Source organism: Entelurus aequoreus, linkage group LG17 (genome assembly GCF_033978785.1).
Source record: "Entelurus aequoreus isolate RoL-2023_Sb linkage group LG17, RoL_Eaeq_v1.1, whole genome shotgun sequence".
In the NCBI taxonomy this organism is placed as follows: domain Eukaryota; kingdom Metazoa; phylum Chordata; class Actinopteri; order Syngnathiformes; family Syngnathidae; genus Entelurus; species Entelurus aequoreus.
Window position 1 is genome coordinate 51,132,143 of NC_084747.1, and position 19,045 is coordinate 51,151,187.

At 39.7% G+C, this 19,045-nt stretch overlaps 1 protein-coding gene across 6 annotated transcripts in view; it reads left to right on the top strand.

The window, feature by feature from the left end:
* The window catches only part of trim36 (tripartite motif containing 36), a 65,204-nt gene that overhangs the window by 39,763 nt on the left and 6,396 nt on the right, over positions 1–19,045 (top strand). For all 6 annotated transcript variants that reach the window (XM_062025894.1, XM_062025892.1, XM_062025890.1 and 3 more), the window contains 4 exons: positions 6,005–6,122; positions 10,753–10,952; positions 13,317–13,500; positions 15,667–15,780. In XM_062025894.1, the coding sequence (XP_061881878.1) occupies positions 6,005–6,122; positions 10,753–10,952; positions 13,317–13,500; positions 15,667–15,780 (616 nt within the window). The remainder of the gene's footprint in view (positions 1–6,004; positions 6,123–10,752; positions 10,953–13,316; positions 13,501–15,666; positions 15,781–19,045) is intronic.

Here is a 19,045-nt window from a genome sequence, read left to right on the forward strand (position 1 = left end):
ATTTGATAATCGATTAATTTGTTGATTATTACTTCGATTAATCGGATAAAAGAGACAAACTACATTTCTATCCTTTCCAGTATTTTATTGAAAAAAAACAGCATACTGGCACCATACTTATTTTGATTATTGTTTCTCAGCTGTTTGTACATGTTGCAGTTTATAAATAAAGGTTTATTTCAAAAAATAAAAATAAAAACTTTTTTTTATTTATTTATTTTTTTTAAAAGCTTCTGCGCATGCGCATAGCATAGATCCAACGAATCGATGACTAAATTAATCGGCAACTATTTTTATAATTGATTTTAATCGATTTAATCGATTAGTTGTTGCAGCCCTACACATTATTATGCCTAATTTTGTTGTGATGCCCCGCTGGATGCATTAAACAATGTAACAAGGTTTTCCAAAATAAATCAACTCAAGTTGTGGAAAAAAATGCCAACATGGCACTGCTATATTTATTATTGAAGTCACAAAGTGCATTATTTTTTTTTAACATGCCTCGAAACAGCAGCTTGGAATTTGGGAGGGGCGGGGGTGTATATTGTAGCATCCCGGAAGAGTTAGTGCTGCAAGGGGTTCTGGGTATTTGTTCTGTTGTGTTTATGTTGTGTTACGGTGCGGATGTTCTCCCGAAATGTGTTTGTCATCCTTGTTTGGTGTGGGTTCACAGTGTGGCGCATATTTGTAACAGTGTTGAAGTTGTTTATGCGTCCACCCTCAGTGTGACCTGTATGGCTATTGATCAAGTATGCATTGGGGGAAATCTTGGAGTTGTATTCAGCTGACTATGGAAATTGTGAGGTTTGGCATCCGAGGTCATTTCCTTGTCACATTAAAATGTTATTGTCAAGGAACAATTACTGTACGTGTTGATTAATTGACCAAAATGACAATTACTGGTAAGCTTGGTTGATTTGGGGTTTGGGAATTAGCGAACTAGCAAGTACTAAGATCGGCCCTTTGAGTGATTCCGGGAAACTGGGACTGTTGGCATTTCTGATAACTTTTTTGGCAGAGGTAAACATGTTTATCAAAGATCTGCCAAAAAACAGTTACTAGCTCTGTTGATTAATTGATGGAGAGCTCATATGCTACTGACTTGCCTTCATACTGAAAGAACATGAAATACTCTTAATCAGCAACTAATGAAGCCTTTTTTTTTTTTTTGCTTAGGCACTGCTAATTAGTAGAGCGTTACGTTCACAGTGTTCAATGTATTTACATTCTTGCCCTGATTGCGTAATGACTCAATTGTCGTGCTTGGGCTATTTGCTAATGAGAGTTGTACTCAGACCTTCTATCAATAAGTCTACAAAGTATGCACTTAGAAGTACAAGCAGTGCGTCCAGACGTCGTCGTTCTACAGACGAATAGGAATCACATTGCTGACAATGCAGCTGAGCCCTTTGAGTGGATGCACGTCAACAGCTGACAGCTGCTACTGACTGGACACAAGTGCAAGTAAGATGAGCTTTGTAGGTGGAGAGGAAGAAAAGATTCCTTACGTTTACTTTACAACAGAGGTGTCAAAGTCAAATACAGAGTGGGCCAAAATTTTAAAAACTGAACAAAGCCGCGGGCCAAGGTTTAACAAATTAACCTTTTAATAGGGACCCAAACAAGTTTTGCATTGAATATTGAACAAGCAAGGCTTATATAACTTTATATTGACATGCAAAATCGAGTTTCAAATAATAATAATTAAAAAATATCAATGGCATATCAAATACAATTTTAATAAAAATTGAATGCCTCTTTTCTATTTGCAGCCTTCTGAGGTAAATATCAAAATAAACTTTTTCCACAGGCTAATAATAAATTTGAAAATAAAATAACAATAATGAATGAATCAAACATTCAAGCCTTGAAGTAGCAAGAGAAAGTGCATGAATAAAACGTTAATTATTGCTCAGTTTGCTAAACTGATTTGATTCAACACTGAATATGGAACAAGCAACGCTTATATAACTTAATAGTGCAAAATCAACTTTCAAAAAACAAACGAAAAAACATCAATGGTATATTAAATACAATTCAAATAAAAAATCTAATGCCTCTTTTCTATTTGCAGCCTTCTGAGGTAAATATCAACATTAACTTTTTCCACAGACTAATAAATTTGAAAATAAAATAATGAATAAATCAACCATTCAGGCCTTTTTACTGCTCAGTTTGCAACCCACTGATCTAATCTGATGTGCCCAAGCCAGATACCTGGCATCTTTTCTGGGATGCTAGTTCATTAATGATAGGGCTCAGGTGGGCGGGTTGGGTGAGGGGGCGGGGTTTGGTGGTAGCGGGGGTGTATGTTGTAGCGTCCCGGAAAAGTTAGTGCTGCAAGGGGTTCTGCGTATTTGTTCTGTTGTGTTTATGTTGTGTTACGGTGCGGATGTTCTCCCGAAATGTGTTTTTCATTCTTGTTTGGTGTGGGTTCACAGTGTGGCGCATATTTATAACAGTGTTAAAGTTGTTTATACGGTCACCCTCAGTGTGACCTGTATGGCTGTTGACCAAGTATGACTTGCATTCACTCGTGTTTGTGTGTAGAAACCGCATATATTATGTGACTGGGCCGGCATGCTGTTTGTAAGGAGGAAAAGTGGACGTGACGACAGGTTGTGGAGGACGCTAAAGGCAGTGCCTTTAAGGCACCCCCCCAATACTGTTGTCCGGGTGGAAATCGGGACAAATTCGGGAGAATGGTTGCCCAGGGAGATTTTCGGGAGGGGCACTGAAATTCGGGAGTCTCCCGGGAAAATCTGGAGGGTTGGCAAGTATGAGTATTAGCGGTGAATGTGGTGTTACAGCGGCACTGCCGCTGTATAATACCTGCGGGCCAGCTCTAATGTTAATTTGATATTGCTTCAAGGGCCAAATGAAATTACACGGCGGGCCAAATTTGACACCCATGCTTTACATCCTTCTATGGAATCTTTTATAAAAGAATGCCTTGAATGGATCCATGTTTGCTGTTGGCAGCCATGCTTAAAAAGTCTCATTATACTGTTGGAGTGAACGATGCTTTTACGTTGAGCTTCAGGCAGGAAGCAAGTTCTCCTGTGCCATTAAAGGACTGCAGTCGTTCATTGCAGCGCTGGCAGATGATTCCGCGTTGAAGATCAGTTTGCCGAGCCTTTAAGCTCTTAACAGTGTGTGCACTACAGAAGTGGCAAATGCTGTCTTTTTGTGGCTTCGGAACATGAACACAACAAAGGTATATTTGGGAAGGTTTTTATGCTACTCCTGTGCAATAATGAAAGTCTGAGAAGCTTCTTTCACAGAGTTGATCCATCAGTTATCTGTTTGTACTTCTTATGCAGAATCCAGTGAAGGGGGAATCCCAAGCTAAATACTCTAGGGACAGGTACAATTGCATTCAAACAGGGCTGGAGAAGTATTTGTCAGGTGTCAAACTTGCTCAAAAAGATTCAGTATGTCTTCATATTCATATACTTTTCAAATTTTATTGTAATCAGACAGGGGATGGGCAATCAGGTAGACTTGACAGGTCTGCCTGGTTGGCCACGCCTATTAGAACAGCTGACAGGCACACTGCAAAAAGTCAGTGTTCAAAAACAAGAAAAAAAATATCAAAAATTAGGGGTATTTTATTTGAACTAAGCAAAATTATCTGCCAATAGAACAAGAAAATTTGGCTTGTCAAGAATTTCCAAAACAAGTAATACTAGCTAACCTCAATGAACCCAAAAATACCTTAAAATAAGTATATTCTCACTAATAACTGTACTACTATAAGAGTACATATTTTCTATTGTTTCATTGAAAATAAAACAGCAAAGTCCATTTGGCTGTCATCTGTTTTAATGAGACACAATTGTGTCAAAGTCATGATTTTAATTTCTTTTAATTTTTTTTACATGCTTGAAATAAGAAATTATTACTTTAAAAAAGCAGTTTTATACTTGTGAGTGTTGATGACACAGCTTTGCATCAGTTGATATTCTAGTTTCAAGCATGTTTTACTTAATATAGGTCATTAAATCTCAGCAACAAGCTGTAATATCTTACTGAGATCATTTAGGACCAAAACCCTTAAAACAAGTAAAACACTAACACAAAATCTGCTTAGTGAGAAGAATGATCTTATCAGACAGAAAATAAGCAGATATCACCCTTATTTGAGATATTTAATCTTACTTAGATTTCAGTTTTTGCAGTGCTGAAATATTGCCGCATTATTGATGGTGTCATTATACAAAACAGCGAAAGAAGACAAATGTGGTGGGGAAAAAGCTTGCGTTTTAGGAAGAAGGATCATGTTCCGTTTAGCGTGGAAAGTTCCTCAAACTGTTGCCACGACAACAACACTTCTCTCCATCATATTCGTAATATGAAACCACAAGAGTGAAATAAATGAGTCCATCTCCTCTTGGTAGCGGGAACAGACGACGGAAACGAGAGAAAGCTGATCCCCTGCAGTGAAACTTAGCCGCTCCGTCTGGTACTTCCAGCAGATTGTTCTTTAAGTGCTGATCAGTGGAGTGTAATGGCCCACTGCCCCATTTTGTCTTTGCTTTTTGGGGTCTCCTACTACAGTAAGACCAGGAAGTAATGCCATGAATGTAGTAGTGGAAGTAGTACAAGTCTGTTCTCAAGAGAGTTCAGTTATTAAAGAACCACACATAGTAGGAAACTAGATTTTAATGTAAGTAGGTATTTTATTTCTTTAAAATGTATACCCTATAATAATAACGTAGATTAACTTGGGTTGCTTCAAGCAAAAAGTCAGTGTTCAAAAACAAGAAAAAAAATTACAAAAATTAGGGGTATTTTATTTGAACTAAGCAAAATGATCTGCCAATAGAACAAGACTTTCCAAAACAAGTAAAACTAGCTAACCTCAATGAACCCAAAAATACCTTAAAATAAGTATATTCTCACTAATAACAAGTGCACTTTTCTTGGTAGAAAAAAAAGACCTTTTTGCTCAATATGTTGAAAAATATTCTTAAATTAAGTAAATGCTAGTGCCATTATCTTGACATAATGATATGCGCTCGACATCATGAATTTATTTTCATGTTTGAAATACGAAATTATTACTTTAAAAACGTAGTTTTATACTTCGGAGTGTTGATGACACAGTTTAGCAACAGTTGATAATCTAGTTTCAAGCATGTTTTACTCAATATAGGTCATAAAATCTCAGCAACAAGCTGTAATATCTTACTGAGATCATTTAGGACCAAAACCCTTAAAACAAGTAAAACACTCTAACATAAAATCTGCTTAGTGAGAAGAATTATGTTATCAGACAGAAAAGAAGCAAATATCACCCTTATTTGAGATATTTAATCTTACTTAGATTTCAGTTTTTGCAGTGTGGTGGAGATGAATATTATTTGACCAAAGTGTTGTCTGAGCTGAAAGAGCATCACACGGTTCTAATAATGTGCCTGCATTCTACCACAGAGAAATACAAACGATACAGCTTGGATTAGAGCACAGGCGTGTGTCATCTTGCTTTATCCGATAACAATTGGTATGGAATTCTAATTTAAAAGAAAGTGCTATTTGTCGTTTGGAAGGAGCTTTCGTGTGAAAACCTCTTAACTTGGCTGTGTTACGCAACAACGTCGTGCGTTGGTTCATTTATTTGTCCATGTTTCCAGCAATGTACAGCACGATTAAAGGCTTTATTGGAGTCTTTTGCTTCTTTACTGGTTGGTCGGTTCATGGCTCAAACTGTTACAATAATTGATTGTACAAGCAATGTCACAGTTTACCTTTAACTGCCATACAATTGTAAAAATAAGTGAACCACTATCACTGGTGTGGTGTATATTCTTGTTTAATTTGCGTCCTCAACATCCCAGCTGCTCCTTTTTTGGGAATAAGTGTTGCAAAAACACATTTGATGATCACCCTCAAAAGTCTGCATTGTATGATGTGAAAAGCATTTTAATACATGGATAGGTGGTGAACATCTCATGTTTATTTTTCCCCTTTGTATTGATACATTTCTCCAATTGTTTAGTCCCGGATCCCCCTATGATCGACCTCTCCAAGAGCAAAGTTTACAACGAGGCCACCATCATTTGGAAGTTATCTGAGGACCACATACCCACCGACCACCATCTGCTCGAGTACCGCAGGTGGGAACAAACTTACATATTTTTTCACATCACGTATCTAATGTTTGTGCTGGGGTGTCAAGCTCATTTTTATTGAGGGCCACATCCAAATATGGGTGCCCTCAGAGCGGTCGTTCGTAACAGTGAACATACAGTACAGGCCAAAATTTTGGACACATCTTCTCATTCAATGCATTTTTTTTATTTTCATGACTATTTACATTGTAGATTGTCACTGAAGGCATCAAAACTATGAATGAACACATGTGGAGTTATGTACTTAACAAAAAAGGTGAAATAACTGAAAACATATTGTAGTTTCTTCAAAATAGCCACCATTTGCTCTGATTACTGTTTTGCACACTCTTGGCATTCTCTTGATGAGCTTCAAGAAGTAGTCATCTGAAAGGGTTTTCACTTCACAGGTGTCATAGTTTTCATGCTTTCAGTGACAATCTACAATGTAAATAGTTTTGGCCTGTACTGTATATGAATTTAAACCTATCCTCGTTACACAGTTTGCATTGGCAACTGTTATTTTTAGAACTAACTGATTGAATAACTTGCTTTGAAATCGTAAGTCAAGGTGAAGAGCAGATTTTCCAATATTTTTGATAACCAGAAAAAAAGTGCTTGAAACATAGTGTGGCATCATCAAACATTCAAACATACGTCATGCAAGTGCATGCAAAACTTTTTTTTGTCAAAATTGACAAAACAAATGCAATTGGCCAGAAAGTGCTTCATTTCCAGCCTCTCGCAGGCCACATAAATGATGTGGCAGGACATTTAAAATAATGTGGCGGATCACATTAAATTCTGAGGCATACCAAGTTAAATGATGTGGAGGGCCACAGAATTCTGTGGGTGACCACATAAAAGTCCCACAAAAGGAGGGGCGGACATTATGTCTTGCTAACGCCGCGAAAACTGAAGACAACCATAAAAAAGGGCGCGGCGGGCCACCTAAAATGGACCTGGCGGGCAACACAAATGTTGTGGCTGGCATTAGAAATAATGTAGCAGGCCATTTTAAATGATGTGGCGGGCCACGTAAAATGACATGTTCAGTTTCAGTTTGTGTAGTGGGCCACATAACATAACATTCCGGCCCACCTAAAATGACGTGTGGCGGGCCACCTAAAATATCATTCCGAGCCACATAAAATGACATGTGATGGGCTTGTTTAAATGACGTGGCGGGCCACATAAAATAACATTCCGGACCACATAAAATGACGTGTGGCGGGCTTGTTTAAATGATGTGGCAGGCCACATAAAAGAATGTGGTGGGCCACTTAAAAAAATAACATTCCGGGCCACATAAAATGACGTGTGGCGGGCCACATAAAATATAATTCCGGGCCACATAAAATGGCGTGTGGCGGGCTTGTTTAAATGACGTGGAGGGCCATAAAAAATAACATTCCGGGCCACATAAAATGATGTGTGGCGGGCCACATAAAATATAATTCCGGGCCACATAAAATGGCGTGTGGCGGGCTTGTTTAAATGACGTGGAGGGCCATAAAAAATAACATTCCGGGCCACATAAAATGACGTGTGGCGGGCCACATAAAATATAATTCCGGGCCACATAAAATGGCGTGTGGCGGGCTTGTTTAAATGACGTGGAGGGCCATAAAAAATAACATTCCGGGCCACATAAAATGATGTGTGGCGGGCTTATTTAAATGATGTGGCGGGCCACATAAAATATAATTCCGGGCCACGTAAAATGTGTGGCGGGCTTATTTAAATGATGTGGTGGGCCACATAAAATATAATTCCGGGCCACATAAAATGACATGTGGCGTGCTTGTTTAAATGACGTGGAGGTCCACATAAAATATAATTCCGGGCCACATAAAATGACGTGTGGTGGGCTTATTTAAATGTTGTGGCGGGCCAAATAAAATGACGTGTGGTGGGCTTGTTTAAATGACGTGGAGGTCCACATAAAATATCATTCCGGGCCACATAAAATGACGTGTGGCGGGCTTATTTAAATGATGTGGCGGGCCACATAAAATGACGTGTGGCTGGCCTGTTTAAATGACGTGGAGGTCCACATAAAATATAATTCCGGGCCACATAAAATGACGTGTGGCGGGCTTATTTAAATGTTGTGGCGGGCCAAATAAAATGACATGTGGTGGGCTTGTTTAAATGACGTGGAGGGCCATAAAAAATAACATTCCGGGCCACATAAAATGATGTGTGGCGGGCTTATTTAAATGATGTGGCGGGCCACATAAAATATAATTCCGGGCCACATAAAATGATGTGTGGCGGGCTTATTTAAATGATGTGGTGGGCCACATAAAATATAATTCCGGGCCACATAAAATGATGTGTGGCGGGCCACATAAAATATCATTCCGGGCCACATAAAATGACGTGTGGCGGGCTTGTTTAAATGACGTGGAGGTCCACATAAAATATAATTCCGGGCCACATAAAATGACGTGTGGCGGGCTTATTTAAATGTTGTGGCGGGCCAAATAAAATGACGTGTGGTGGGCTTGTGTAAATGACGTGGAGGTCCACATAAAATATCATTCCGGGCCACATAAAATGACGTGTGGCGGGCTTATTTAAATGATGTGACGGGCCACATAAAATGACGTGTGGCGGGCTTGTTTAAATGACGTGGAGGTCCACATAAAATATCATTCCGGGCCACATAAAATGACGTGTGGCGGGCTTATTTAAATGATGTGGCGGGCCACATAAAATGACGTGTGGCGGGCTTGTTTAAATGACGTGGAGGTCCACATAAAATATCATTCCGGGCCACATAAAATGACGTGTGGCAGGCTTGTTTAAATGACGTGGAGGTCCACATAAAATATCATTCCGGGCCACATAAAATGACGTGTGGCAGGCTTGTTTAAATGACGTGGAGGTCCACATAAAATATCATTCCGGGCCACATAAAATGACGTGTGGCAGGCTTGTTTAAATGACGTGGAGGTCCACATAAAATATCATTCCGGGCCACATAAAATGACGTGTGGCAGGCTTGTTTAAATGACGTGGAGGTCCACATAAAATATCATTCCGGGCCACATAAAATGACGTGTGGCAGGCTTGTTTAAATGACGTGGAGGTCCACATAAAATATCATTCCGGGCCACATAAAATGACGTCTGGCAGGCTTGTTTAAATGACGTGAAGGTCCACATAAAATATAATTCCGGGCCACATAAAATGACGTGTGGCGGGCTTATTTAAATGATGTGACGGGCCACATAAAATGACGTGTGGCGGGCTTGTTTAAATGACGTGGAGGTCCACATAAAATATCATTCCGGGCCACATAAAATGACGTGTGGCGGGGCTTATTTAAATGTTGTGGCGGGCCAAATAAAATGACATGTGGTGGGCTTGTTTAAATGACGTGGAGGTCCACATAAAATATCATTCCGGGCCACATAAAATGACGTGTGGCGGGCTTATTTAAATGATGTGGCGGGCCACATAAAATGACGTGTGGCGGGCTTGTTTAAATGACGTGGAGGTCCACATAAAATATCATTCCGGGCCACATAAAATGACGTGTGGCAGGCTTGTTTAAATGACGTGGAGGTCCACATAAAATATCATTCCGGGCCACATAAAATGACATGTGGCGGGCTTGTTTAAATGATGCGGAGGGCCATGAAAAATAACATTCCGGGCCACATGATGTGGAGGTCCACATAAAATATCATTCCGGGCCACAAAATGACGTGTGGCGGGCTTGTTTAAATGACGTGGTGGTCCACATAAAATATCATTCCGGGCCACATAAAATGACGTGTGGCGGGCTTATTTAAATGATGTGGCGGGCCAACTAAAATATCATTCCGGGCCACATAAAATGACGTGTGGCGGGCTTGTTTAAATGGGTTATACTTGTATAGCGCTTTTCTACCTTCAAGGTACTCAAAGCGCTTTGACAGTATTTCCACATTCACTCATTCACACACACACTGATGGCGGGAGCTGCCATGCAAGGCGCTAACCAGCAGCCATCAGGAGCAAGGGTGAAGTGTCTTGCCCAAGGACACAACGGACGTGACTAGGATAGTAGAAGGTGGGGATTGAACCCCAGTAACCAGCAACCCTCCGATTGCTGGCACGGCCACTCTACCAACTTCGCCACGCCGCCCCATAAATGATGTGGAGGGCCACCTAAAATATCATTCCGGGCCACATAAAATGACGTGTGGCGGGCTTGTTTAAATGACGTGGGGAACCACATAAAAGAATGTGGCGCGTAAGTTTTATGTGGTGGGCCATTAATAATATGGCGGGTCACATAAAATGACGTGTGACGGGTCACATAAAATGACGTGTGACGGGTCACATAAAATGACATGTGGCGGGCCACACATATGACTGGGCTAGCCAAATTTGGGCCCGGGGCCTGGAGTATGACGTGTGTTTGTGTAGGTTTCAGACCCTATAACTAAGCTTGTCTTGAAATATCTTACTCACATTTAATGATTATACAACTTTGAGAACATCTGTATTACATGTATGCTAGCATGTTGTACCAAGCACAATCATAGGGGGCGCTATGAATCATCAAAATTAGCACACAATATGACTTTAATTTGTTGACATTGTAGTTGTGATGCACATTCTCATGAATGGTTTTAAGATTGGGAGGCCCGAGCCCTTCTCAGGACGGCGGCGAGGACAGCAGCGCGTGGAGGGTCACAGAGCAGGTCTACGGACCCACCGCCGTGGTGTGCGACCTGGATCCTGACAGCTTGTACGCCTTCCGGGTGCGGAGCTGCAGGAACTCCATGCTCAGCCCTTACAGCCCAGAGGTCACCTTTCACACCCCCCCTGCACCCGGTAATGTTGTCCACAGTATACTTTATATTCATTCATTTCCCCCCTAAATATTAATTTGGGCAGGATTATAGTGGTTCTTAAGCCTGCCTAAACTAACGGCTAATCCCCTTTAGCTCCCAAGAGTTTTCAATTGTGTTTTTTTTGTTGTTGCCATGATTATCACATGACAGATGCTTCACTTGTGTGCATTTTCAATTTTGAGGCAAGCGGCGCACAATGGAAGCAATGAAGCACAACGATGATTGTAGTAGATCACCATGGTAATGCTTTTTGTGGCGCACATGGCGGGCGAAAGGAGGGAGATTTTTAGACTCGCACACACAGTCTGTTACACACAGCATAATTTGGAATAGTGTTATGATTGGAGCATCCGCATTCCTGTGCTCTGTGGATCATGGAGGATTGAGTGGCGGGCTTCACCGTGCATCAGTAATGAGGAATTTCATAGGGTATACACACACACACAGCTGCTATCTTTAGATCTGGCTCATCAGAGTACACAGTCATCGGCCTCAACATTAGGCACACATGCATGATCTAGTGTGGAATTGTTGGCATTACAGTACTATATTATCATGGTGGCCCTCAAAAAGATAATGCCAAAATATTAAAATAAAGCTCTCAGTACAGCAAATTAGGGTACATAATGGTGTCATACTAGGCAGAAGTAAGCATTACTATGCCCCAGTTATGATCAGGACTTCCCAAGCACGTGCAAATGGGCACGTCTTCTCCCCGAGGAGACCTCACGTTGCCCGTCCATCCACACAATGGTTGAGTGAACAGCCGTGATGTCATTTGGCCCACTAACTATTTTTAGAATGTAATTAATTCCATCTGACTGCTGCTCATGCTGATTTTATTACATTTCATGAGGCTGTGCTTTTTTTTTAACTGCCGATGTAGAGCTTGTGTTGCAGCGCCCTCGTGTGTCAGGTTGGGGGTGAGCACATCAATTTGCACCTAAAGAGGGATTGTGGCTTGCTTGAAGTATTTGAAGTAAGAAGACAAAATGGAAATATGGGAATTACAAATTGTTGCCAGGCAGATTCCTATAGTGGGCTTCATGGGCATTGCAGTATATAGTATCTCAATAGTGAGTACACCTCATTTCAGCAAGATTTTGTGATATCTTTGGGGACATTATTAAATGTGCACTGCAAAAAGTCAGTGTTCAAAAACAAGAGAAAAAAATACAAAAATGAGGGGTATTTTATTTGAACTAAGCAAAATTATCTGACAATAGAACAAGACAATTTGGCTAGTCAAGACTTTCCAAAACAAGTAAAATTAGCTAACTTCAATGAACTAAAAAAAATACCTTGAAATAAGTATATTCTCACTAATAACAAGTGCACTTTTCTTGGTAGAAAAAAAAAGACCTTTTTGCTCAATATGTTGAAAAATATTCTTAAATTAAGTAAATGCTACTGCCATTACCTTGACATAATGATATGCGCTCGGCATTACATTTCTTGAAACCAGCAAACTTATACTAAAAACTAATTTATTGTTCTTAATGGAAAGGCATCAAGGCAACCGCTTGTTACTCTTGGGGTCTCAGGCAAATCATATGGTCTAAAAATGCATTTTTCCATCGATAACATGACATCATCGCGCCAAGTGCGTGCTCCCTCAGTCAATTAGTGCGCATATATACAGCCTGGCCCCTGGGCAGAAAAATTTTAATTGCAATTTTGAAGAATTCATCTGAATGTGCCTGAACTATTTCTGTTCAAAATTGTTAGAAATGTTAAATGTTTAAATATTAACTCTCCGTTTACTGTACTGTGCCAACTGTACTACTATATGAGTGCGTATTTTCTATTGTTTCATTGAAAATAAAACCGCAAAGTCTATTTTGCTGTCATCTGTTTTAATTATGGGACACAATTGTGTAAAAGTAATGATTTTTTTTGTTTCATGCTTGAAATAAGACTATTACTTTAAAAAAGTAGTTTTATACTTGTGAGTGTTGATGACACAGCTTTGCAACAGTTGATATTCTAGTTTCAAGCATGTTTTACTCAATATAGGTCATCAAATCTCAGCAACAAGCTGTAATATCTTACTGAGATCATTTAGGACCTAAACACTTAAAACAAGTAAAAAACTAACATAAAATCTGCTTAGTGAGAATAAGTATCTTATCAGACAGAAAATAAGCACATATCACCCTTATTTGAGATATTTAATCTTACTTAGATTTCAGTTTTTGCAGTGTGGATATATTGTGGAGTAGTCTGTGTACAGCTAAAACACAATTGCTCAATAAAATGCGGGATTGAACCTACTTTTCGGAGATACTGTCAGTCAATTTACTATTTGCGTTTTTTTCTAATTTACTGCTATTTCTATGTGCAGTTTTTGACTTCCTGTTCAGCGACAAGTGCGGCTTCAGCACAGAGCGCCTCATCCTGAACAAGCGGCGGGACGCGGTGGAGAGCGTGGCCGGCATGGCCTTCCTGCTGGCGGCGGACCGCGTGCAGACGGGCGGCTACGTGGGACTGGACTACATCATCGGGGACACGGGCATCTCCCAGGGAAGGTAGGCCAACCGCCAGTTTTATCACAGGATGTTAATTAAATCTTAGTGAGTACATTTGTCCCTCGCTGCATCGTGCTTCTAATATTGCGGCTTCACCACAAGTCCACAATTTTTTGGTCCTAAATTAAGCAAATTTCAAGCATAAAAATGACTCAACTAAAAATATCAATTGTACAGTAGTATTGGCCACCATAGACACCAAAGCAATCAGATCACACTGTTCAGTATGATGGCCACTGATTGGCTCAGCCTCAGGCAGCCTTACTATATTAGATTAAATTGACTAAAGGGTGTTATTTCATGTCGAGAGGGCTCTTGTAATGTTAAACATTATCACCACATTTTCCGGACTTTAAAGCGCACCGGAGTATAAGTCGCACCGGCCGAAAATGCATAATAAAGAAGGAAAAAACATAAGTCGCACTAGAGTATAAGTCGCATTTTTTGGGGGAAATGTATTTGATAAAATCCAACACCAAGAATAGACATTTGAAAGGCAATTTAAAATAAATAAAGAATAGTGAACAGGCTGAATAAGTGTACGTTATATCAGTGGTCCCCAACCACCGGGCCGTGGCCCGGTACCGGTCCGTGGACCGATTGGTACCGGGCCGCGGCCGCACAAGAAATTAAAAATATATATATATATATATATATTTTTATTTTTTATTTTTTATTAAATCAACATAAAAAACACAATATATACATTATATATCAATATACATCAATACAGTCTGCAGGGATACAGTCCGTAAGCACACATGATTGTATATCTTTATGACGAGAAAAAAAATAAAAAAAATTTTTACTACCCCCCGCCCCACATTTTCAAGCATTGACCGGTCCGCAAGTACAAAAAGGTTGGGGACCACTGCGTTATATGACACATAAATAACCAGCTGAGAACGTGCCTGGTATGTTAACGTAACATAACATACGTAAGAGTCATTCAAATAACTATAACATATAGAACATGCTATACGTTTACCAAACAATCTGTCACTCCTAATCGCTAAGTCCGATGAAATCTTCTTCCTCTGTGTCGCTTCTAAACAACTCTGCCAACTCCAAAGGTAGACAATGCGCCGCTTCCTCTTCTATCGGTACGTCTAGTCTCTTGCGTGAATGAGATAAATAATAATATTTGATATTTTCCGGTAATGTGTTAATAATTTCACACACCCCCGGCCAAACTATGAAAAAAAACAACCTGTGAATTATAATCCAAAAAATATGGTACCACATCTTCTGGACTCTAAAAGCTGTATCATTAAATTTTAGGAGCAAATATATTTTTCTATATGTTATCCGCACCACACATGTACATTGCAAAATGAGTTATTTACACAAAGATTCTGTAAATGTTTATTTACGTACCTTAATTGTTTCCAAACGGCGGCTCAAACAAAACCGAGGTCATCGTCATGGACCTTCTAACTGCGGAAGCTCGCTCTCCAATCAGCTAAACAGACTCAATAACTCCACGGTGACTATTGGTAAATTTTCAGAGAAATTTGTGAAACTGAAACGATACAAAAAAATGCCATTGTAAGAGGGCTGCACGATTGTGGCCAAAATATTTAATCATTATTTTCATCAATTTTGAAATCAGGATTATAAATCACGATTGTTTGCTGTTAATTAAAACATATGTATGTATTTTAAAAAAAATTTAAACAGTATGTGTACCTTAATTTCAAAATGAAACTATAAAAATAATTAATTGAAAGGCTAACTAAAACAAATATGCCATTGCAGAGTGCGATCATTCTTACTTCCTAGTCATGCATGGAACCAATTAACTGCAATAAACAAGGGACAACTGTACTCCATTGTTTTCATAAAGGAGCTGGGGGCATTTATTTACACAACTGCAGAGAGTTGTAGTCTTCTCCGTTTTTGTCAATTTTTCCGCAAACAATGACACTTTTATAATGTATACAACAATTTCATATGCACATTATTCTCCTTTACCAATTTATTCAGGCATTACCTGACACATTTCTGGACACTACTACCCAATAATGTCCAGTAGGTGGTGCTATCTTGTCAGTGGACCTGAAAAAGTTCTTTCCCCAAGCCCTTGACATGTTCGATGCTTTCATTTTCAAACTCCTCTTGAAACGTCAGTACAGGCGTTGTGTAATTGAATGACTCCTTTTCCAGACACTACTGGGCATTTAGGGTGGAGCCTCACTCGTACATGGTCAAAGTGGGTGTGGCCTCAGACACAAAGCTGCTGGAGTGGTTTCACAACCCCAGAGACACCAGCAGCCCAAGGTAAGCAACTTTGGCAATGTTGCTCGCAATGCGCTGACTAATGAGTCGTCGTCCTTTTTAGTCTTTTGCTGCCCGACTGTAGCACACAATCTGAAGTGATTACGTGGGACTTTAAGCCTGTGATGTAAGAGAAGCAGCGTTAACTCGTAAAGAGCTTATTCCCCAGCCTTTCTCACTGCTTTTGTCCAAAATGGAGCTTTGATGCTGGAAAAGTGCTTTTCGTTAACCCTGTTTGTAGCTTTAATGCTAATGAGCTGTGTTTGGCTGACAATGTGTTGTGTGCTCTACCCACATTATACATTTTTAGTAGCGATGTCCGATAATGGCTTTTTTGCCGATATCCTGATATTTTTCAACTCTTAATTACCGATTCCGATATCAACCGATACCGATACATACAGTCGTGGAATTAACACATTATTATGCCTAATTTTGTTGCGATGCCCCACTGGATGCATTAAACAATGTAATAAGGTTTTCCAAAATAAATCAACTCAAGTTATGGAAAAAACTGCCAACATGGCACTGCCATATTTATTATTGAAGTCACAAAGTGCATTTTTTTTTTTTTAACATGCCTCAAAACAGCAGCTTGGAATTTGGGACATGCTCTCCCTGAGAGAGCACGAGGAGGTTGAGGTGGGCGGGGTTGAGGTGAGGGGTAGGGGGTAGCGGGGGGGGTGTATATTGTAGCGTCCCGGAAGAGTTAGTGCTGCAAGGGGTTCTGGGTAGGGATGTCCGATAATGGCTTTTTTGCCGATATCCGATATCCCGATATTGTACAACTCTTAATTACCGATACCGATATCAACCGATACCGATATATACAGTCGTGGAATTAACACGTTATTATGCCTAATTTGGACAACCAGGTATGGTGAAGATAAGATCCTTTTAAAAAAAAAAATAAAACAATAAATTAAGATAAATAAATTAAAAACATTTTCTTGAATAAGAAAGAAAGTAAAGCAATATAAAAACAGTTACATAGAAACTAGTAATTAATGAAAATTAGTCAAATTAACTGTTAAAGGTTAGTACTATTAGTGGACCAGCAGCGCGCAAAATCATGTGTGCTTACGGACTGTATCCCTTGCAGACTGTATTGATATATATTGATATATAATGTAGGAACCAGAATATTAATAACAGAAAGAAACAACCCTTTTGTGTGAATGAGTGTGAATGAGTGTAAATGGGGGGGGGAGTTTTTTTGGGTTGGTGCACTAATTGTAAGTGTATCTTGTGTTTTTTATGTTGATTTAATTTAAAAAAATTTTTTTTTTAAAAACCAAAAAATGATACCGATAATAAAAAACAACAATGCAGATAATTTCCGATATTACATTTTAAAGCATTTATCAGCCGATAATATCGGCAGGCCGATATTATCAGACATCTCTAGTTCTATGTATTTGTTCTGTTGTTACAGTGCGGATGTTCTCCCGAAATGTGTTTGTCATTCTTGTTTGGTTCACAGTGTGGCGCATATTTGTAACCATGTTAAAGTTGTTTATACGGCCACCCTCAGTGTGACCTGTATGGCTGTTGACCAAGTATGACCATTCTTCCAAAAGCGCATTGGTGAGGTCATACACTGATGTTGGTTGAGAAGGCCTGGCTCTCAGTCTCTGTTCTAATTAATCCCAAAGGTGTTCTATCGGGCTCAGGTCAGGACTCTGTGCAGGCCAGTCAAGTTCATCCACACCAGACTCTGTCATCCATGTCTTTATGGGCCTTGCTTGCTCATGTTGGAAGAGGAAGGGGCCCGCTCCAAACTGGGAGCTTGGAATTGTCCAAAATGTTTTGGTATCCTGGAGCATTCAAAGTTCCTTTCACTGGAACTAAGGGGCCAAGCCCAACTCCTGAAAAACAACCCCACACAATATTTCCTCCTCCACCAAATTTCACACTCGGCACAATTCAAACTCCGAAATGTACCGTTCTCCTGGCAACTTCCAAACCCAGACTGGTCCGTCAGATAGCCAGATGGAAAAGCGTGACTCATCACTCCAGAGAACACGTCTCCACTGCTCTAGAGTCCAGTGACACCACTGCATCCCACGCTTTGCATTGGACTTGATGTATGGCTTAGATGCAGCTGCACGGCAATGGAAACCCATTCCACGAAGCTCTCTGCGTACTGTACGTGGGCTAATTGGAAGGTCACATGAAGTTTGGAGCCCCGTAGCAACTGACTGTGCAGAAAGTCGGCGACCTCTTTGCACTATGCGCTTCGGAAACCGCTGACACCTGTCAGTTTACGTGGCCTACCACTTGGTGTCTGAGTTGCTGTTGTTCCCAAACTTCAATTTTCTTACGATAAAGTCGACAGTTGACTTTTGAATATTTAGGAGTGAGGAAATTTCTCGACCGGATTTGTTGCACGGGTGGCATCCTATGACAGTTCCACGCTGGAAATCACTGAGCTCCTGAGAGCGGCCCATTCTTTTTTTTTTTCTTTTTTTCTTTCTTTTTTTTGTTGTTGTATTAAATCAACATAAAAAACACAAGATACACTTTAATTAGTGCACCAACCCAAAAAACCTCCCTCCCCCATTTACACTCATTCACACAAAAGGGGTTGTTTCTTTCTGTTATTAAATTTCTGGTTCCTACAATATAAAATAATACAGTCTGCAAGGGATACAGTCCGTAAGCACACATGATTGTGTGTGCTGCTAGTCCACTAACATTTCCATTAATTACTATTTTTATGTAATTGTTTTTATATTGTTTTACTTTCTTTTTTATTCAAGAAAATGTTTTTTATTTATTTATCTTATTTTATTTTATTTTTTTTAAAAAGGACCTTATCTTCACCAGACCAGGTTGTCAATGAAGTTAAGTTGTTTAAAGGGTTCTTAAAACCAGGTCCAGTCCAGATTATGTCCAGGTCGGGCTCAGCAACACACACCTTCATTTATGTACCGCATTTTTCGGACTATAAGTCGCAGTTTTTTTCATAGTTTGGCTGGGGGTGCGACTTATACTCAGGAGCGACTTATGTGTGAAATTATTAACACATTACCGTAAAATATCAAATAATATTATTTAGCTCATTCACGTAAGAGACTAGACCAGTGGTTCTTAACTTTGTTGGAGGTACCAAACCCCACCAGTTTCATATGCGCATTCACCGAACCCTTCTTTAGTGAAAAATAAAATGTTGTTTTTTTTCAAATTCAAGACAAAGATATGTTTTTGGTAACACTTTAGTATGGGGAACATATTCTAAGTAACAAAGACTTAATTTAGAGTTATT